The sequence below is a fragment of the Engystomops pustulosus genome, chromosome 5 (assembly GCF_040894005.1).
Source record: "Engystomops pustulosus chromosome 5, aEngPut4.maternal, whole genome shotgun sequence".
NCBI classification, from domain to species: domain Eukaryota; kingdom Metazoa; phylum Chordata; class Amphibia; order Anura; family Leptodactylidae; genus Engystomops; species Engystomops pustulosus.
The window spans coordinates 137,852,595-137,875,193 of record NC_092415.1 but is presented as its reverse complement, the minus strand read 5'-3'; the positions used below and the strand labels follow the sequence as shown (position 1 = coordinate 137,875,193).

The following is a 22,599-nucleotide window of genomic DNA, read 5'->3' as shown; positions in this document are numbered from 1 at the left end:
CATAGAAAATACCCCTTACCATCACCAACTATACTCACCAGTAAATATACTTGCATCTAAATGGAATGTATTTAAAACCATCTATATTAAAATTAACCTATTTCAGTGAGTTGTTTGTATTAGTTGAAGGCTTTCCCTCCCTATGAGTCAAACCCATGAATATACTTACCTGGCAATTTGGCAGAGCAGCCATAGAAGAGGAATATTGCCTCCTAAAACTTACCTATAAAAATCTATGTATAACTACTGAGGTGAGATAGTTAAAGAATCCTGCACTGCTAAATTTTAAACATTGAAATTTGTTCAAGTTTATTTAATTCCATTCAAAATTCCAACTTGATATACTTGTTCCCATAGTACCCCCCTCCTTCTTATCTTCTGTTCCCATCCATTATTATAAAATGAAAAATTAAAATATCCAACTTATCACAATGTAATGATGGCTACTGGCTGATAACATTTAGCCAGATTAGTCTCTTCCCCCCATACAGCTGAATCTTCCCAATAGAGATGCAGCCCACTCCTGTTTAAAGGTCTATAGTCAACAGCAAAGTATGCCTAATTGTTCAAGAACCCAAACCCCTTATTTCTGAAAATACTACCTTTATGGTAATTTGCCCTGAGCTTGCAGTGCAAGTCCTCAAATAATTTTAAAGGATCTTCCACCGACCTTAAACTATTGGTGCCAATATCCCCCACAGGTGGTTACTAGGTTATCCCAGTAACTGGTCAAGCTGATCCAAAAGAGACTGAACCCAAGCATGCAGCAAAGAATGCCATGTTCAGTATTCCCTTTCTATTCACCTAATAATACAGTCATGCAGTGTTTGTTATTTTTTACTTGAGTATTCCTTTAAGCTAGGTTTAATGGTGTACTATCTGTTTATAAAAATGACAAATTCAGGGTTACTCTGGATTTCTATTCTATATCTTTGGAAAGATTCATATCATCAAAATGTAATTTGATTATTTATGACTTCATTACTTTACAAAGAGTCTTCCTTGAACTAACATGTTTTACCTATTTACAGGAAACATGCTGAATTTTTGATTCAAGATATGAACTCCAGTGCAGATGAAAACAGAGATCCCAGGTACCAGGTGTGAAAGGAGGGGCAGTGGAAAATGCTCACAAAAACTACAGTTAAGACCTATTGGACTGATAATTGTACATATGATAATGAATATCTCACCAATAGATTTCTCCATCTTGGCTGTCTGTTGTGACACTGCGTTGGTTGAAAGATCCTCAGGCATGGGCATGGGTTCATCATTGTCTTCCAAGCCATCGCTTACTGTAGGACTTTGATTTCCTGTATGTAAATATAAAGAAATTATAAGAAACATTGCATATCTCCTGTATTATTATTACTCTCAACTACCTCAAAATTCTAAACCATTCTCTGAGGCATCTCCAGAAAGAGCTTTTTTTCCTAGCAACATAATAAATACCATGACAGAACTTAATGGAATGATAGTAAGTCTTCCACTTTGGTCCCTCCCTCCCAAAAATAGATGATATTTATTGAAGGAAATGTCTGTGTCACCAAACAAATTTTTATCTAAAGAATAATTTTTAGTATTTTGGCTGAAAACACTTTCTTAGTTGCTATATTTAATATAAAATTAATAAATCTGCATTTTTTTTTCTGACCACTAGGACTAATAATAGACAATACACAAATAGATAATAACGTCAGGTATTTCAGCAGGCTTTTCTATTCAGCAGCCACCTCATTTACATCACAGACAAAGATTACAATTGAAAATAACACCCCTATAGAATAAAAACAGATGAGATCACACCTTATCTACTTGAACTCCCCTTATACGCACAGTACATGTCTAAAGAAAATCCTAGAGTCAGCTCTAGTCTACTGAGGGCTATGACCATGATGCTGTTGTAAAAGCATATAACTCAATGCTGTTAACAAAGCAGAAGAGAAGCCTGGGCAGGAGGTCAGCCCCATAAGCGTGTACAGAAAAAAACAACAATCACAGTAAAAACAGAGTATTTTGTTATTTATTGAGTAAAAAGGAAAATTGGGAAAAATTCAATTAAAGAAGAGTGTAAGATTAGCACAGAGCCAGCAACCTAGAAAACAGAATACAGAGAATGCCACATTGCTTGAGGAAAACGCCACGCGCTTCGCGTATGGATAGAGTCCAGTATCCACATGTACAATAGATGATTATAAAAATGCCTCCACCGTAAAGAAAAGTGAGACTTTCCTGTGATAACCAGTAAGAGTGAGCATATTGTTTATTTTGAAATGTTATCATGTAAAGAATTTATAGGATTTTACCATTTTCAACTACATCAATACAAACTAATGCACATACCTCTTGCACACAAATGTCTGCATTACACCTGACGCAAACAACAGCCTTGTGCATCTAATGTGAGTCAATGGTGTGTGACATCTGCTCACATGCAGTTGACACTAGAAGAGACTGACCTAGCCACAAGTTCAGACAGAAATAGAAACTGCTGTGAGTTTTGTAGCTCGTGCAGATAGCTCTTGCCCAGGCCACTGGAAACCACGGTCGGGTACATGAGTCCATTTAAATTAAATGGGGGTATGTGCTAAGCACTGAGATAACAGCTATACATTTGTGTGCACAATATGTTTATGTGCATGAGGCCTAAACGAGCGCAAAGGAAAAAAAAACTAATAACCACAAACATTAGAAAATGACTATACAGAGATAATTAGTGATATAGACCTCTTGACATAAATGATATACGTTTATTTCCTCACACTCAAAACAACTGCGGACAACTCAAACATGCTCACTGCCAGCAATCGCTTCTGCAGATAACATCTCAGTCTTTAGTTCCCTGGAAGTGTCGGATATTGTTCCGTTAAATATATCTCACTAGTTCTTTTCATTTCACAACTTCAACAGTTACCATCAGATATTAGATTAATAACAGGCAGAGATGTGCAAGCTAAGTGAGGCTAGTGTGGGCTATGCTACTTTAATGTCACTTGTGGGCACGTTCCCAAAAAGAATGACTGTACATGTATTGATGTATATCAGTGTACCTATTAACCATGTGAATTAAAGTGTAAAATGTTCAGAATTTGAGCTATCTCAGATCTCTTTTGCTGCAACAAGGTGTCACCTGTTTATTAATACAAAGATGATCATAACTTTGCCTATTTTATGAAAAATGCAGGAAAATGTATTTAGTTACAAGGTCTTAATATTATTAGACAAAATGATGCGGAAATATGTTCTTCCTACACTAGGTTAATGTTATATCCTCTACAACCCAATGTACTCATACATTATTGCTCCTAGTAGACTACACAACCTGATTTTTGTGCCATTTAGGTTATTCTGAGCCAATCAAATTTAGCCAATCGTCCCCTCTACCTGAGCTTTGAGCTGGCAATGTTTTACAAAGAGATGACTTAAAGATTTCTTACCTCTTACTGGGAGCTAGCTGGCAGTGAAAGTGGAAATAAAGGGATCTGAAGTAAATTATCACTTGGTGCAACTTTTGTGCACTTTTAGTAAGAAGAGGCATCTGAAACTTAGTACTGAATTAAACACGTTAAAGGGGATGTGGATCTAACTTCCCATCCCATCCCATTATCACTAATGGGCAGAGCGGCAGCCCAAGCATATGCCCTGATGCTCTATTTAATTCTATGAGGGCGGACTAATATTGTTGAGCACAGTTGAGCAACTACAGCTGAGGACAGACTACTTAAAAAGTTCTGACAAAGGTCAAATAAAAAAAGCATGGCCAAATTTATTACCACCAAGCACCATTCTCACCCTTTGTATAATCAACTTCAAGGACAGCGAAGTGGTGTCAGTGGTAGACTGCATGAAATAAGATGTAGGACGGACAGATACAAAATATCATTCTTGCCATGTTCTATCCATCTGTCAAACATTAAAACGGTGGTCTAATTTAAGTACAGTAGGAATCAAGAGCTGGCCGTCGCATGCTGTTGCATAGGACTGCAGGATTGGACATGAGTATAGGGCGTAGCATAGATTCCGGTGATACATGGTTTTATGTTCCTAAATGTTATGTTATTTTCAATTTTTTTAATTGTATTTTATCTGTATGTTGTCTTTATTTGTCAAACCGGTTGTGATAACTTCTTTTCCCCCCTTTTTCGGGAATAAATTATTATTATTATTATTTATCTGCCAAAAAATACATGTGCTAACTGTGCCTGCCATCAGATAGCATTCAGGTTCTTAGGTCATAAGGGATTTTAAGATTTTTTACTTATGCCAGGGCTCTTGTTTGATCTGTTGTATGTTGGATAATGGATCCATTTCCTGCTGTAATAACCAAGTGGTTGTGGAATGTTAGCAAAATGTAATATCTATGATACAGCCCTAAAGGGTTCTTTTTACAGGAGAGGGAAAATGTAATAAAACATTACTAAGTGCCAGTGCGAAGAAAAATGTTCCTCCCATTATGTAGCAATAGGTTGTAGAAGGGGTTGTAGTTGATGTATATGTATTGCTGGCCCATCTCAGTACCATGGGGTTGCCTGTAATTTGTTGCAATATCATTGCATGAATGCAACTGATTAACAATTTCTTGGTTTTAAGTAAGTATGTAAAATAATTTTAAGAACATTGATGTTACGTACAAAACAACAGTTTTTCATTGACTTGTGGGTATCCCGAGACCAAATATAAACAAGACGTTGCTAACTAATTTATAATTTGTGAAATAGTCTCAAATATAACATCTAGTGTTGAAGCATGCTGTACTCTCATATAGAAGCGTGTCATATGGCTTTTAGGAAATCTACCATCAAAATCAATAACGACAAACCAGTGACAGTTACTCATAGATCCAGGAACGGTGGCTGTGGTAATCTTCTTATATTTGTTGTCCATGACCTCCTTCCTTTTAAAAATCAACTTTTAAAATTATGCTAATGAGCCTGAGGGGGGGCTGGTTTATCATGCTTCATTTTAATGGCAGTCTTTCCTTTAAAGATAATTAACCACTAGCTTACAACAGTATTGGGATCTGTTGAGCCCAATGCAAGGCAAGTTACAGCATGTGAACAACATAAATGTTCATAATGGAAATCAGTGGCTATTGCACTCTTACAACTTTTTGACCTGTCAAGGGTTGAACTAAGGACCTTTCTACATAAAGACAGAAAATGTAAAAGTAATTTTGAAAGTAAAATATGCTGTCTTATTATTCCTTTATTCCATCTCCAGTGTAGCTACCTAAAAAAATCTACTTTCATTTCTCCCTTTGCTACGTATTTTACAGCGAGAAATAGAAGCTAATATTGCTCATTTAGTTTTATGTAACTAAAAAACACATTGCTCCTTCCCCTTCACCTTATTAATGTTTAATTTAAAGAAATTGGAACATGGAATACATTTTTATGCATCAAAATATATTTTAAGAATAAAATTCAGTCTAAAATGAATATACATTTATTTTATTCAAATTATTTTACTGAAGCATATGAAGGGTCAGCCGATTTTATAAAGCCACCTCCGACTGATTATAACCAGGATGCTGGCTTATGGATGTACTCTTGTTATTTAGGGGTACTTCTACACACACACAAACTCTCTTATGATACATTTGTCATTCACAACTGAAGGAATTGAACTCTTAAGTATGACCATGACTTTGAGCTTGAAACTAAAACCAAGAATAAAACAAATGGTTTGCCACTTTATTATTATTATTACAGGAAAATATTGATTAGCATACTGAAATCTGAAAGATGTCATACAATCCTTTTATAAAGGAAACATGTTTGAGGCAATTTTAAAAGCAATCGTCCTCAACATACAGTCCTTAAATTGACTAATCATTGTACTGTGAATAATGTCCTCGAGAGGGACCCTGGCCTGGCCTGGGATGCGCTTAAGGCCTATCTCCGAGGCCTGTTTTTTTCTGAAATTGAATGGGCAAAAAAGAAGTTTAGACAGCGAGAAAGTACTTTAAAGAAAAATTTGGTAACTGCACAGGAGGCGTGGACAGTGTCGGTTACATCGGAAGACAGGGATAGATTTATCGCAGCACAGGTTGCTTATAACTCCTATGCGGCCGAGAGGGCACAACATACATTTTTTTTCGCCGGGCAAAAATATTATTCGGAGAGAGGGAGACCAGGTAAATTACTCGCTAACCTTCTTAAAAGAGAAAATAGTAAGAAGGGGATCCATCTGATTATAAACTCGGCAGGAGAGAAGATACAAGGAGAGGGGGCAATCTTGGAGAACTTCCGGCTGTTTTATCAGTCATTATATAGCTCAGAACTAGAGTTTTCAGATACCCAATTGGAGAATTATTTGGAGTCTATCTCGTTTCCCTCTTTGACAGCGGAGCAGAGTGCGTCTCTGAATCGCCCCATCAGGGCTAAGGAGATTATGGATGCGATTAATAACTCCTCAAGCGACTCTGCTCCAGGTCTACACGGTCTCCCTTTGGCATTTTATAAAAAATATATTAAGACGCTGTCCCCTATATTGGAAGCGGTTTATTCGGCAGCTCTCACCGCAGGGACCGTTTATGGATCAATGACAGAAGCATCTATAGTTTTATTCTTAAAAAAGGATAAAAAAGAATCAGAGATGGGTTCATATAGACCCATCTCTTTGTTGAATTCAGATGTCAAGATCCTGGCTAAGGTCCTTGCGACGAGACTTAAGAAGGTCATTACATATATTATTCACCCTGATCAAAACGGATTTATTCCGGGCAGGGGAACGGGATACAACCTTCATAGACTGTTCTCTGATATGCAGTTGGGGTCAGGGGGGGTCCGCTCCATCCTGTCTTTGGACGCGACTAAAGCGTTTGACAGGGTGGAGTGGCCCTTCCTTTGGAAGGTGTTAGAAAGATTCGGGATCGGTAGGGAGTTTATTGATTGGATAAAAATAATGTACTATTCCCCCAGAGCATGAATGTGTTTAAATGGTATATATTCTGAGTCATTTCGGCTATATAGAGGTACTAGACAGGGCTGCCCCCTCTCCCCCCTTTTATTTGACCTTTTTGTAGAGCCTTTGGCCATTAAAATCTGTGAAGCAGAATGGATTAAGGGATGGGGGCGCGGGGGGGAAGCAGAAAAAATATCACTTTACGCCGACGATATTCTGCTGACTATTCAGAATACAGGTAGTACCATACACGACGTGATCCAGTTGGTGAACCAATTCGGCTCTTTTTCAGGCCTGAGTATTAATTGGGAAAAATCGATTCTTCTCCCTCTAGATAGCGTTGTTCAGGAGGGAGAAGATTTGGTTAAGGTTCTTAGGAGAGAGGAATCGTTTAAATATCTGGGAATACATGTTTCAGCGGATCTGGGTCGCTTTGCGGAATTAAATATTATTCCCCTTATAACTAAAATCAGATATAGCATTAATGGCTGGCTCAGAATGCCCTTCTCTAGAGCAGACAGGGTAGGGATAGTAAAAATGGTTCTACTCCCGCAGCTTCTGTATCCCCTCTCGGTCTCCCCAATCTGGCTACCCAACAAACTGTTTAGACTGATGGAGGGACTAATTAGGGATTTAATTTTGGGGAAAAAATGCCCTAGGATTGGGCTGTCCTCTCTTTGCTGTCCAACAGAAAAAGGGGGGCTGGGGGTTCCATACCTCTTTGGGTATTTCATTGCAGCCCAGCTCGCGTTTCTGATCACAAGGAGGGAGTGTAGCGCCTTCGGGAAGTTACTACAAATAAGTGAGGTCACTAGGGATTCAATTTTTAGTCTTTTGGATAGTGGGGAACTCGGGCACGATAGATATAGAGGTACTTATATATGGAAGTTGTTGGATAAGAGTTGGATTGCGTATAAGAAAAATAGAGGTATTCAAGGTATTTTTTGTTTCACTGCAATTTGGGGGAATTATCACTTTACGGAGTTCAGATCCATTTTGGACTGTAGATATTGGATGATAAGGGGGGTAAATTTTTTCACACAAATAATCAATTCAGATCATTCACGGAAGTTTTCAGATTTTTTCACGCAAAATAGAAGTTCTAAAACATGTTTTCTAAGACTTTTTCAATTGCACTACGCATATAATTCGGTAGAGGATAAAAGTAGGTTTAATTTATGCACAGATGCAGGGGTAGATTTTTTACTGGGATCTTCCACTCAGAATAAGGTGGTAACACATGTTTATAGATATTTGATTCAAGGGTTCTCAAAAGGAGTTACCCATCCCTCCAAAAGAAAATGGCAGGAACAAGTGGGCGCTCTTTCGGTGGCAGATTATCATTTGGTGGTCCACTTGGGTTACAAATCTTTTTGTCTTTTTCATGTTCTCGATAAATTTTGATACAATGTTTTATAAGGTTCTGTAACCCTTGTTGTTAATGTTTATGTATTATTATTAAAAAAAAAAAATCATTGTACTGTGTGGGGATGAACAATTGTTATTATCAACTAACACAATTTGAAGTTTGCCAGGGCCCCTAATTTCACAAGAGGATATGCTGCTGACAAGCAATGACCACTTTTAACAACAGGCAAGATGATTGCTGTGGAAGGTTAAATTAAATGCTGCATGATCTTTGTTTGGCCAATCACAGGCTTATGTATAAGGGTCTTAAAATATAAACTCATCAATCAGTAGTAATAACCACATACTTTGGTTATATAGTCTACCTGATAAAATTCTTCTTTCAGCACTTTGGTTTTGGCTTAATCTTTAATTCTTATTCTTCAATCTCATGAACAGAGGACAATCTTTCCTAATGTATGAGGATCTTTTGTATGACGTGCTCTGAACAGGTTTAATAGGTTCTTTAAATCTAGGGATGTTCTGAATGTAGTTGAATATCAAGGAGTAAACTAAATATTTGAGATTTTCCATAAGAAAGTTGAGTCTTTACACCAGAATGGGGTACCCTAATTCTAATTAAATTCTTTGGGGAATGGTAACTGGTATATTTATCAAATTCTTTGTTATTGCTAAGTTAGTTTATCGTGTTTTTATCTCACTTCACCTTTTTTTTCAGTTAAATAATGATATGTCCACTTATGTTAAGAAAACTTTGCAGATGATAAACTAAAAAACTAAATATCCAAGTTCTCCATACTTAACTAAAATTTTAGATGGACTAACTGATGTATAAACCATAAAAACTTCCTACCAATGTTATATCATATAACATTGTATGTATGTTCTTCAGTTTGAATGCATACTCTAATTTTAACATGGCCTCACCTGACATTTGGGTCATATCCTGCGCCTCATCTGTTTCCATGTTTCTCTGATTATCTGTAAATTAAATTTTAAAGACTGTTAATATTTATTTAAATGGGCTATAAACTAAAATCTATAATTATTAAAATATTCTTCCTTTACTCTTGTCTTCTTCTATACCTTTTTGGGTATCAGACAGTAACAGACCTTCAGCCTTTCATATCAAAAAATAGAATTACAAAGATGTACAAAGAAATATCATTAGTAGCACAGGAGGACCAAATTTGTTATTTATTGTTAATTTCCTACTGCATAATAACCCAAAATGCAAACTGACTGCAACAAAATTAAGCAGAAAATTAAATGGCCTTGGGTCATTGTAGGCACAGAATTCATTCTCTCGGCTGATCCATACTTATGTTCCTTTTAATTTACTGAGCATGCATCGATGAACCTTGAGTCAGCTTGGTGACACGCGTACAATCAGCAATCAAAAACGAAAGCAATTTGCTGAAGAATGTCTCATTTGCCCAAGCAAGGCTGCATATCTGAGCAGGAACTGTCGCTGGCTCTATTAATAATGAATACATCTCAAACAGTAGCAGATGGGTAAAACAGAAGCTCTCGTCTTAAACATATAAGGAGTCCCATAATCAGACCATACTGTCCTTCTTCTACTTAGGGAGAAGTGAATCTCCCAAAATAGCAAAACAAGCCCGGGAGAGAGAGACCAACCAGACCTTCCTGTTTAACTTAACAGATGGCTCCACAGCTTTGGAACAAATAGTAGGAAACACTTGCCCCTCTGTTGCAACACATAATGTTCTGAAGACTGAGATGCAAGCAGTAGGAAACACAAGGGATATGCAAGCTCAAGAGTAGCTGGGTCAAAAGCGAGTAAAAAGTTTTGTTCACATTAAGGACCTTGGTGTTGTTATTCTCCAATGCCTTGGGTACACATCTGGTGGCTACAAAGATAATTGTCTAGAGTCATACCCCCATACAACTTATGCCAATATTCAAGACCATTTTTGTACAAAAACGGAAGCTATATTTTTATCCTTTTCTATTGTCCTACATATTTTCTTTGTTTTCTATGTATGTACATACAAATAGGATAATGTTTTCCCATTCGTATGCATGTGCTCCTAGTGGACTGATCTATGTGCATTTGCAAAACTATACAGCTGTCATAAGTCTAATGCCAACACACACGTTTTGTTTTTTAATTTCCAGCATTACTTTTAAGTAAACTATAAAACTTGTAGTAAAACAATAAGAAATAATTACAATGGCCAATAGCACACACAGAGTAAGATTCTAACAGTAACCATTCAGTAGTAAGTATACAAGCCTTTTATTTGAATGACTTCAGCACATCACTAGTCTCTCATACTGCTTAAGTGGGATTTTGGTCCACTTTTCTTCCTTTTTCTTTCCACAGTTCTGTGACGTATGTGGGTTTCTTTGGCATAACTTCATCACCAAGGATGTTCCAAAGGTTTTCTACTAGGTTTAGATTAGGACCCTGGTATGTCCATTTCATTGTTTTAATGTTTTCTGCTTCATGGAACTGCTTTACCCATTTTACTCTATGACAGGGCCATTGGCATGTATGAACATTGCTGGCTGTGTCAGGATCGGTGGTAGTGGATCCTCTGTACCACCGCGGACGATGACATAAGCTGTAACCTGGGACCGAAGTCTAAGTGGTACCCGGTTTTCACCAGAGCCCGCACAAAGCAGGTTGGACTAGTTGCGGCATGGTACCACCAGGTTGTTCTGCAGTGGCGGCCAAGGAGTAGTACAGAAACTTAAGTACAGAAACTTAAGGCAGGAAGTTGACACAGGCAGCACAGGATCAGAGTCAGGGGCGTAGTGGTAGGTCAGGATAGGCAGCACAGGATCAGAGTCGGGTGTAGAATGGAGATCACAATTGGAAATCAGGATAATCGCAGAGAGCTTTCTCTCAGGCATGGAAGCACAAAGATCTGGCAGGGGACACAGGCGGGGACCGCGGCTGGAGCCGGGACACGTAGGTACACGGGTGCGCCTGCGACAGGCTGCTTGAGTGATGAACGCAAGAAAGGAGCCATGTATTTTTGAAGAAGGTTCTGATACACACTTGCATTCATGTGGCTGCCTCCTGCTACAGAAAACATTCCCCAAACCATGACACTTCATCCACCACCTTTCACTGGCTTCTGTACACCCTTTGGGTTCAGTGTTCAGTGTTGACAAACATAATGGGGCAGATTTACTTACCCGGTCCATTCGCGATCCAGCGGCGCGTTCTTTGCGCTGGATTCGGGTCCGGCCGGGATTTATTAAGGCAGTTCCTCCGACGTCCACCAGGTGGCGCTGCTGCGCTGAAAAGCATCGGAACGAGCTCAAGTTCACCGGCCTATTCCTAGTGAAGGTAAGTGCAAGCTCCGCGACACATTTTTTGTTTTAAATGCGGCGGTTTTTCCGAATCCGTCGGTGCGCCACAATCCAATGGTGTGCGCCAAAATCCCGGGGCAATTCAGGGGAAATCGGCGCAAATCAGAAATATTCGGGTAACACGTTGGGAAAACGCGAATCGAGCCCTTAGTAAATGACCCCCAATGTTTTCCATCAGATCCAAATATATTTAAAAAGTAACTGTAGATTCTCCATGTTATTCTGTACTCTCTTATATTTGTCTTTTGAGTGACCAGCCTTCTTAGGGGACTTGAATGAGTTTCTCATGGTGTATAGATGCAAATGCTAGAATTTAAAGACTTGGAATTACCAACTTCTCTTGCTATGACCGCTAGGATCAGCCTTCATCTGAAGAAATTACTGCCAGAGGGTTTAGTGACTTAGGAACAGCAAACTTGAAAGTTAGGCTGCCAGTTAAATAGGGGTTTTCAGATAATTAAGGAAATTAGCACCAGGTGCCAGATAAACAGTAATAATTTGCAGGTATCTGAAAGTCTTCTATAATTTTGATCAGTGTTCTTTTTCAGCTATCCCATTAACATTTTTATTCTGTGTTTTAGAAGTTATACACTTTACAAAATAAGCTTAAAATACCGAAATTTTACACATGTTAGGATATATTCACATAGGACTACATAATGACTGTGACATTTAGGAAATTGTATGTTGTTCTCCAATTCTGATCTCTAATGTATTTTGCCCCATGTGTTTACAATACATTTCAAAACACAGTGCAAACACATCGGGGCACATGCACTAAAAACCGTACAACTACACTATGTGCAGTTTCCCTGTGTAGTGTGCAGAAGGCACCAGATTCAAGAATTGTGGCAACCATTCTTCATCAATCTGGTGCTCCCTGTAATGCATCAACTTTTTTTGGTGCACTTTTAACATGGTGCATGCGACACACTTCTGTCGGACTTTGCATGTTAAATGTGGCGCCCAACTGTGCACCTATTTCAAAGACGACATTTGTGTGAGGTGAAGAATAGTTCGGCCGCAACACAAAAGACTAGCTTGCGACACGTATGTGGCGCAAACACTTCTCAAATACATGTGCTATGTTTTATAGCTCCTTTTTTTCAGGAAAAAAAAACATATCAGTCAGCAGATACCATGAACTGAATGATATCTGAGTTGTGTGTCAGGTGGCAATGGGGAAAATGGGGTCTGTATGGCTTGTATAAAAGCAAGAAGGGGACCAGAGAGAGCATGGAAAGGAAGAACTTATGTGAATAAGAGGCAAGAAAGTTGCATTAAATCTTAGAGTGGCCAGGAAAGTGAGAAATAACTCTAAAACGAGACAAGAAAGGGGGCAGTAAACTGAAAAGAGAAAGGAAAGGGGGCTCTAAACTAAAGAAAGGGCAAGGAAAGGGGCCTAAACATTAGAGTGTGCAAGGAGTGCATAAAAATGAATAGGGGAAATAGGGGGACTAATCCTAACAGGGAGCAAGAAAGGGCACATTAAAACTACTGCAGTAGTGTAATTAGAGATATTATCCTTTACACGTTAGTTTTTGCTCAATAATAATGATGTTAATGATGTATAGAGGAAACATCACTGTATGGTGGTAATATTCATCATTATTTTCAATCCCAGTACAGGCAGTCCTGGGGTTACTATATATTTTATAATTGTAGCTCCAGACAAAATATTTCTCTGTCCCAGCGACAATCGGATTTTCAAAATGTTTTGTTGTTATGGGACCAAGGCTTATCAATAAAGCTTCATTACAGAAACCTTACAACTGATAATTGCAGTTGTAGGACTAAATTAAAGCATCCAGAGAGCTTCACCAAAGAGTAGGGTCTGTCTGTAATTAGGGGTCGTCTATAAGTCGGGTATCCTTACGTAGGGGACCACCTGTATAGTTATATTATAAGTAATATAGGCCTCTTTATAGTGTTTTTTGTTTATTATCCGTATGATGGTATTGATGTTGTTGTAATGGTGGTAAAACAATGGTGGTTTATTATCTGGCCCTTGTATAACAGTATTGTTGCTAATATTGCGTTAAATTTCATGTATGCACTTTACAATAGCAAATGGGTATTGCACAGTCTCCAAAATGTTTGGCATCGCTCTCCTAATCACTGCATAGTGACTGGCTACACTGTCTTATCCAAGTATTGGTTCTGTTTGTCAAAACTAGAAAGTAGAGTTTATTTTAAGTATATTTTAATTTCCTTGATCATTTTTTTGATAACTAAATGGCTTAAGGCATTTAAGTAAAAGTTTTTTACAGAACCTCAAATTGATAAATTGCATAAAGATGTAAAGAACTTGACAAATTCCCCTGGATATGTATAGCCTTTTACAGTTTTTCTTAAGGAGGCAGGAATCAGAAGCTCCACAGCAAGCTTTAGGTCTAATTTTTTTTCAGTGAACAAGAAAAAAAAGAGTTGAGATCAAAGAGGAAAAAAACACCAAAATTGTATGGAAGCACTTGTATTTGACATGTATTGCTTTTTTCCATGCATTTGTAAAAAAAAAAAAATAGTTTTTGCTTAACAAAGGATTTGTTAAAGGAAGTCAAAAACCAAGCATGATAAACCAGGAATACTTAGTTATAGATCCAGGCACTGTGTCAGGGGTAACTTTCTTATATTTGTTATCCATGGCCTCCTACTTTCTAAAATCAACTTGTAAAATGATGCTGGCATAAGGCATTAGGCTGTTACCAGAGCTTTGTCTTTACAGGTTGTTACACTGTCTCCCCCTCCCCCTGCACCCTCCCTCTGCCTGCTATAATCTCACACAATAGGAGGGGAAAGTGCTCATGCACATTGTAACAGCCTGTAAAACTAGAGCATGGAGGGGCTCTGGTAGTACCTCCCAGAGTCCATCTGGCTCATTGGCATACTTTTAAAAGTTCTTTTTTGGAGGAAGGAAGCCATGGATAAAATTTAAGAAGATAACCACAGTTACAGTGCCTTGATCTAGTAAGAGTCTTTTTATCATGTTTCTATTTCCTTTCCAACTTTAGGTTACAACTTTAACGAGAAAACACTGGAACACATTTTCACAATGAATTCCTATAGTACAGATGTAGCCCCCCAATCAGTACCCATACACTGTTATTACCAGGTGCCAATGCGCTTCCATGGTTTTGAAGACCCCCAAGGAACCATATAATTGTGTTATACTTGTGAATGAGACAATAAGTGTTCAAAAAAGCACTAAAATCACCCTTATCCCACTGCCTCAAAATACTGTGCAAAATTTGTACAACATAAAAAAAAATAAATAAGAAAATAAATAAAACTTTTTATAATGAAAAGTGTATGTGTATGTAAGTATAGCCATTAAAGGAGTTTGCCATATTGTACAAAAGGTCATCTTAAAGCCTTTGGCACCAGAGCTAACAAAGAGAGAATAGAGCACAAGTCCCTAAGTGTTGGTAATATCAAGTTATTGCAGCTAAGCTCCCATTAGCTTGACTCGTCTTAGTAATTTGAATATGAAACCACATATTTATCTTCGTTCCTCACAAGACCTTCTGCTTCACTCTATTACCATACAACGGTTCTCAGAAACAGGACTTCTTCCATGCATTTTCTATTCTCTGAAATTCTCTACCAAAACATGTCAGACTGTCCTGCACCTTCCAAACCTTTAAACGAAATCTAAAAATCCATATAATTAGGATTGCCTATAACACGCAATAACATCACTGCTATTATTCCTTAACTTTTTTCTCCATCAATATTATAATAATAATAATTCTTTATTTATATAGTGCACACAGATTACACAGCGCTACACAGAGCTTGCCAAATCAGTCACTGTCCCCATGGGGCTCACAATCTAATCAATCTACCAGTATGTTTTTGGGAGTGTGGGAGGAAACCAGAGGACCCAGAGAAAACCCATGCAAACACAGAGAAAACATACAAACTCTTTGCAGATGTTAGCCAGAATGGGATTTGAACCGATTGAGATTTTTGCATTTTATACTTGTTTTTGCTATTGAACAGACAGCACCTATGGAATTAATGGGGGTCTATACATTTATTATAATCCCACAAACAGATTTTACATGTGGCAACATGAATTTTGGTTTTCTATAGAAACTTTCATAGATTACTGAGCTTGCATTTTATGACCATATACGATGTACATAGCTGTGCTGGTTTTAGTGCATCACAAGTCCTGCAAACAGCTCAGCTATAGATGATCTAAGAACATTTTACATTTTTGTAAAATCCCAGATATAATTTATCATCAAGGAGTAAATGAAGTGGCCAGTGCCTTGTGATAAATGTTTGATTTCTTTTTAGAAAGATTGCCAGAGGAGATGTGCATCAGGGGAAATTGTGTTACACTGTTAGTTCTTTCTTTAACATTACATTTCACACCTTGCTGTATTTAAAAGAAACAGGAAAACGCCATTTCCTGTGTTCAGAAGACTTTTATCTTGTGTTGCAAAAATTTTTTAGCTGATACTTTAAAGATCAAAATTTTATGTACAATAGCACAACGAACATGTGTTCCTAAGCATTAAGCTCGTAAGAAAGAAAGAAATGCAGTTGAATGCAAATATAAAAGTCACCCTCTTTTAACTGTAATATGTCACCTTTTTGTGTAGTTTAAAAAAACAACTTAAATTCAGGTGAATTTCATACACCGCACTAGCTTGAACTTCCTATGCTGAATTTTATACAGCGCCTTAGACACAAGTTAAAAAAAATCTGTTACCACTCCCAAAGGGACAAATTTCTCAATCCGTGTACAATAGAATCCTGCAGTTCTGACAAAAAGCTGTCTAAGGCTACATTCACACCAAGTTTTATGTGAACGCTCAGTCTATATGCCAGGAAAGCTCCAGATGTATACACTCAGAGTGGCATTTATTAATTTTGGCCCAGGGTGGAGCTGGAACTGTGCTATATTTTTCAATAGGATGTTAGATTGTGGCGCAAGGGATTAATGAATTGGCTTAAAGACTTAGCACTCCCTAGACCAACTTTTACCTGTTCTTTTTTTTGCCACAAATTGTGCCAAAAAACGAGTCAGAAAAATAGAAGCGGCAGAAAACTGTTGGATTCAAATGCGGCGACAAAATTTTGTGCCCAAAATTAGAACAAGAAAAGAGAGTATATGAGAACACCAATATTGTGGCACCGACACTTCATAAATTAAGGCATAAGAGGCGCAGAAAAAAAAACACAGACAGTTTTTCCCTTGAAAGGACATAATAAATGACCCCCTAGTGCAGAGGTGGCACTCAAAGCCATTTCTGTGGGCACTCAGGCCATTGCCCCAGGACAGAGTTCACCAGAAAGAAACAAATCCACCAAATCTTCCTGCAGTCCCAGGCAACTTTAGAGATGCTGCTCTCAGAACTATTTTTAAGCAACACTTCATTGGCTGTTTGGAACTGCGGGAACAGTGAGAAGGTGTGGACAGGCCTGCAAAATCTTTTTGAGGTTCCCCTGCTGGGCCCTTCATTATTTCTCTACAGAGAGACCCTGGAGAGAAGCTACAATGAGAGTGTGAATTTGCCCTCTTTCTTTCAATTGTATTGGTTGCCTCACAGAGCTGATACGATTGAAAGATGTGGAAGAACAAGAAGCGATACGTTACTGCTGTTAAATGTCATGTTGGCATGTTGGCAGTAAATAAGTGGATTTTGGTGGTAGCTTGGGCACTCTGTCTCTAAAAGGTTTGCCATCATTGCCCTAGTGTATACACTCAGCGGCTGCTGATGTTCATTCCTGCTCCAACTTTCAGGTGGGAGCGGTGGAACAGGAGGATATATCCCACTTTATGTGCATACAGTGGGATACGTCTTAGCCCTCCGCTGTGGGGAATCTGCCTGATGTCCTGTAAGGCAAAAACTTTGAGAGAACAAAGATTAAAACTCCTTGCATCAAATATCAAGGGGTTTTGATAGTGTTTAGAAACTTTTGCAGTGGAAGTTACAAAAGTGACTGTAATCTGTGAAACAATTGGGCCAAAATGCACCAATATGAGGCATATTTTCTGGCAAGAATTAAGCCAACTAATAGGAGATTTGGGCCCAGATTTATTAAAGCTCATGCACAAGTTTTCTGTCTGACTTTATACATTCTTTTCAGTGCAAACTGCACATTTATTTGTATCACGGCTGCACTATTCATCATGCGGCACAAATTTCTTTCTGCTGGAACTGCTGGAATAGGACCAAATAGATGATACAAATTGAATACTAATTTCTTACTCATTATGCTATAGAAGTAAACATTACAAGTCAAAATTCACAACTGTTTTACACATTCTGAATTTAAAGTGTATGTTACTGTATAAAGTTTAGACTTCTGACAAGTATATAGAGTAACAACAACTGCATGTCCAAGGATGTTGCAAATAAATATCTACTTGCTTCTTAGAAGCTCCAAAATTTCAATAAGGCCATTATTATCCACAGATTTTTGGATTGACTAAAACTGACTTTAAGTTGCGATAAAATGAATCTAGATATTTTATCCCAATAAATATATATATTCCTCCAAATGTTTTAGAATGGCACCACTGGCATCATATTATTGGTGTACTATAAACACTTTTATGTTTATAATATGCACTAACTTATAATATATCTTCCAAAACATTTTATTTATAATATTTTTTTTAATGCAGATCCCTTAGAATTTAGATTAAGTCAGGGAAGCTATATTGTTCTTGAACTGTTAAGGAACCATTTTTAGCAAGTAAGGAGTTGTTAATTAGTAGTATATTGACTGCTAACCATCTCATCACCCATGGTCTCATCTCACTTCCCTGAGCCTTGCTTGTGATATCATGTAATTTAGGGCATCTGATTATGAGTATATTAGGATGTGTTCATGTATGTCTGACACCCGGTTATCATGCATTGTTGCTGTCCCTGATAAAAAAAAAATAAGCATTTTGTGATCCAGATTATTGATAGGCTTGGCAAAGCTCCATGGAGTGCCATAACAAATGTAAATTTGTCATTAGTTGGGTCTGGCTCAGGCAGGTGTTAACATCAGAAATATGTTGGATGAAACACACACAGAGTATACACTTTGCATTAAAAACTGCATCACAATCAGTATTGATGTGGTTTTAGGTGCATTTTGGTTAATTTAACAGGTGAAAGAAAAACTGGATGGGTGAACTTCATTTTGAAGATAAACTTGTTCAACAAATGTGATTAAAAAACGGCCCCTAAACTACCTCCTTAAAACTCATTACAATGCAGTTTTAACTGCAATGTGTGAAACCACCCTGATGATGCTACCTTGAGTACTGGTCTTTCCATGAATGTTGATAGAGTTTACAATATGAGAAAATATAAGAGTTTAAAGTTAAGATGACATAGTGCCGTGACACCATATTGTGTAACAGTCTGCATAGTAAAGGTTTATAGTTAACATCTGCACAGGTAAAGCGTAAGTGTGCTTTCATTTTGATTTATCATATTCCAGTGTTACATGATCTATGGAAGTCATATTAAATCTGTTTATTACTGTTTAATACTGTTTATACTAATACTCCCATCAAGAACTCTGTTTAAAGCCTTTATTGGTACTGCTAGGATTCTGTTATGAACATAAATCAAGGCACAAAAGTGAACATGGCAGTTGTCATTAGTTTTTATGTCTCTGTGGTACTGTTGGAAATAGTTTAACGCTGTTCTTGGCTATTTCTGGAAAGATAAGGAGTAATAGTCCACCAGTTACTTCATTTATTTTGGAGCACTAGCTGTAGAGAATACATTCTATAATTGGAACCAATTAAATAGCACACAATATATTTGGTGTAACTCGCTGAGCATATTGAAGACTTTTTGTCAAGCAACCTGTACAGTACTTTGGTAAACTTTCCCTAGGTTACTAGAGACTTTTATAAATGTAAAAGATGACATTTTGCTGCATAATTCCTGAGATCCTGAAGGATGTCCTCAGGTCTCATCTTTAGCACCACTCTATACTACAAATTACCATAATAATGCAAACAAAATCCCCATACCTTGAAGCCTAGGGTATAATTCCATATGAGGACGTTTGGCTGCAGTTTTTTAAGTTAAATTCAGAACTAAAGAAGAGAAGTTTCATCTGTGTCAATACCGTACGTTTCTACGATTATGTTCTATAACTGGTTTTAGCTAATAAAAACGGAATCAAAAAACAAACAATAATATTGCTTAGATAGAATCTAGATATAATTTGAAAATATCTGTATACGTAAAAAATGGTAATAAATATTAATTCTATATTGGCTTCATATTGCTATTTACTGGAGATAATTACTCAAGTTATTCTATATTAATTCTACTACTCTCTCTTATGCTTTAACAGTGTTAAAACAAAACAAATTAAAGTAATAAATAAAAACCCTTGATCTAAAATAATTAAAAAAAAATTGAAATACTTAATTTTATATGTTTTTGATACAATCTTAGATCCTAAACTATTAAAACATGAGGTTAGTTTAACTTTATTTCTGGTAAAAGTAAAAAGCATTGAGCACTGACAACAGAAACACACAGTTTGCGTTATCTGCTTCTCTCAAGGTGTCAAAAAACGTTGTGGTGAAGAATATTATGTATCTTTAAGTTTGAAAATACCCTCCTGACCTACTCTGTGATTTCCAGCTGCAAATATTGTGAGCATTCATATTTACAAAAGAGTCTGTTACAACTCCCTCATTACAAGTCACAGAGATAAACTCTAACTTTGAAACTACTATTTTTAAGAAAACGTATCCATACCAGCCACTATTTCTAGGTTTAGCAGTAGACATGGCATTAGTGGAGTTTGTTTGTGCACTTAATTTCATTCCACTTTCTTATCTATCCAATGTTGTTTCACAACTTCCTTAATACTCTGTGTATTTTGTTCCCTATTGCTCAATTTGTCATCACATTTTGTTATTGTGTTTTGCATATGTATATAATACTTTCCTTGGTAAGTATAGAGATGGAAAATTGGGACATCTCTATTCATTTCCATACAAAATGTTAAAACCCTTAAAACATTCATATTGTACCTTCGATTATATATTTCTAGTATAGATAGTAGAAAGGATAATTCCAAATAATTAAACAGAAAGTTCTTTTTGTAAAGGACATTAGTTTATAGTGAAGATCACATATTGCATAACTAAGAACAAGTTATAATTAGGCAAAAAGTTAACTTTTGTAACAATCTCCCGCTCAAACATTTATTACAAGATACAGATTCCCTTATTAAAAACAAGTGATAATTTTATGGACATCACTAGCTACATCAGCAAATACAATTCTTAGATAACCGCTATGTTTTCATAAAAAAAACCATGAACAACAACTACAGTAAAATGTGACATAATAATTGAGAAAAATCATATGCAAATTAAAATACAATGTAAATGACATCCAGTATTTAGGATCCAAATACAAACTTGTAAGAAGTAATGTACAACCCCATTCATCTGTAATGTTTGCTGCTTGTTTTGTCAGCAGGTAAAATAGCATGCGCATATAAAGTGTGTCAAATAACCATTACAAGATTAATTGAGCTAATTATGCGTATAAGCAAATGACATGCCAAATAGTCTATTTACAGATGAATGTTTCATTCAATTTAGCTCATATTGATCATATTGTATTTGTGCAAAGTTATAACTGTTGCATATTATACACAGGCATATGAATAAATTGATAAAGTTACTAACAAATAGCAATAACTTAGAAATAATATATATATCCTACAGTATAAAGAGAATGTATGCAGATAACAGATAACAGATACACTGACAGTCTATACAGTAAAGACTATCACTCTCTCGATATATATATATATATATATATATATATATATATATATATATATATCGAGAGAGAGTGATAGTATAGTAATATATATATATATTACATAAATGGAATATATTTTTATTATTACACTAGCATGCATGTGAGTTTTTATAATATATATATATATATATATATATATATATATATATATATATACCAATTTTCTCAAAATACTTGGTAAAGTTCTGAGGTGCTTGCGGGTGGCACACAGGCTCACCCAACTTGTTGAATAATAGGAGGTATACTTTAAGGGTAAAGCTGTAAGGATTAAAAAAAAATACTCTTTGTAAGTACCAATATTTTCAATGTACATATAAATATGTGAGGACATTATCTTGGTATGAATATGGAAAATAGAAAGATTTAGATAAAGAGAAGGCTATAAATGACTTTACATGGGTGCATATCGGGGACATTATACACAACTCGTGTAGCTGCAGTAAAAGTTGTGCGGTGTAGTGAGCGGATTACCTGCTCTGCCGTGGGTTGGCTGTAGACAGCTCTCCCAGTCCCCTGCAGCTGCTCCATGTGCTGCTCTGAGAGGCACCGCAGGATGAAGCTCAGGTCTCAGTCCCACCCCTCTCCACTCCACTTCCTCATTCCAGTGTAACATGACGGTAGCCTGGTGTGTAGCCTGGCATGTCCTGCACTGAGCTGCTGGTGCCCGCCACTGCCATTTAATAGGCGACCTGCCCGGCTTAGCAGAGACTGATGATGTGCTCGTCAGATGAAAACACACCTCCCTGCTGAGAGCACTGGACGCTGAGGAGAGCCCGCGCTCCAGTCCCCGCGCTCCTGTCCCTGCTCTGTGCTGGGTGAAATTACCTCACAGCCAGGGAGATATCCAGGACACTGCATACACATCCCATATATATGGAGGAATTCTGCATCTATAGAACCTCCAGGCTTTATTCATCAATAGAGATTTCATGGCCAATACACTCAAGGAAATCTACCATCAGCAATCTGCTGACTGAAGTATAACTGATGGTAGATTAGTGCTTCTATCATACATACACTGGCTAATCCTGTAACCTAGTCTGACTAACTAAAATGTTATCTTTCTGAAATGCAAATTACCTTTAGCGTAGTTTTGCGCAAAAACCTGCGACAGAAAGAAACAGGAATGCCCAGTGACTGCCCACATTGC

General features: G+C 37.1%; 1 protein-coding gene across 11 annotated transcripts in view; it reads right to left on the bottom strand.

Annotated features, from left to right (window-relative positions):
- Window positions 1–22,233, bottom strand: part of IKZF1 (IKAROS family zinc finger 1) — a 130,489-nt gene extending 108,256 nt beyond the window's left edge. For 2 of the 11 annotated variants that reach the window (XM_072153146.1, XM_072153150.1), the window contains exons 1-3: window positions 21,921–22,231; window positions 9,202–9,255; window positions 1,194–1,313 (exon numbers count right to left, since the gene is read on the bottom strand). In XM_072153146.1, the coding sequence (XP_072009247.1) occupies window positions 1,194–1,313; window positions 9,202–9,255; window positions 21,921–22,062 (316 nt within the window). In that variant the 5' untranslated portion in view covers window positions 22,063–22,231. Of the gene's footprint in view, window positions 1–1,193; window positions 1,314–9,201; window positions 9,256–20,366; window positions 20,434–21,920 lie in introns of those variants that run through there. The other 9 variants (XM_072153140.1, XM_072153149.1, XM_072153143.1 and 6 more) reach the window with 8 other exon arrangements.
- Between the last annotated feature and the right edge of the window lie 366 nt (window positions 22,234–22,599).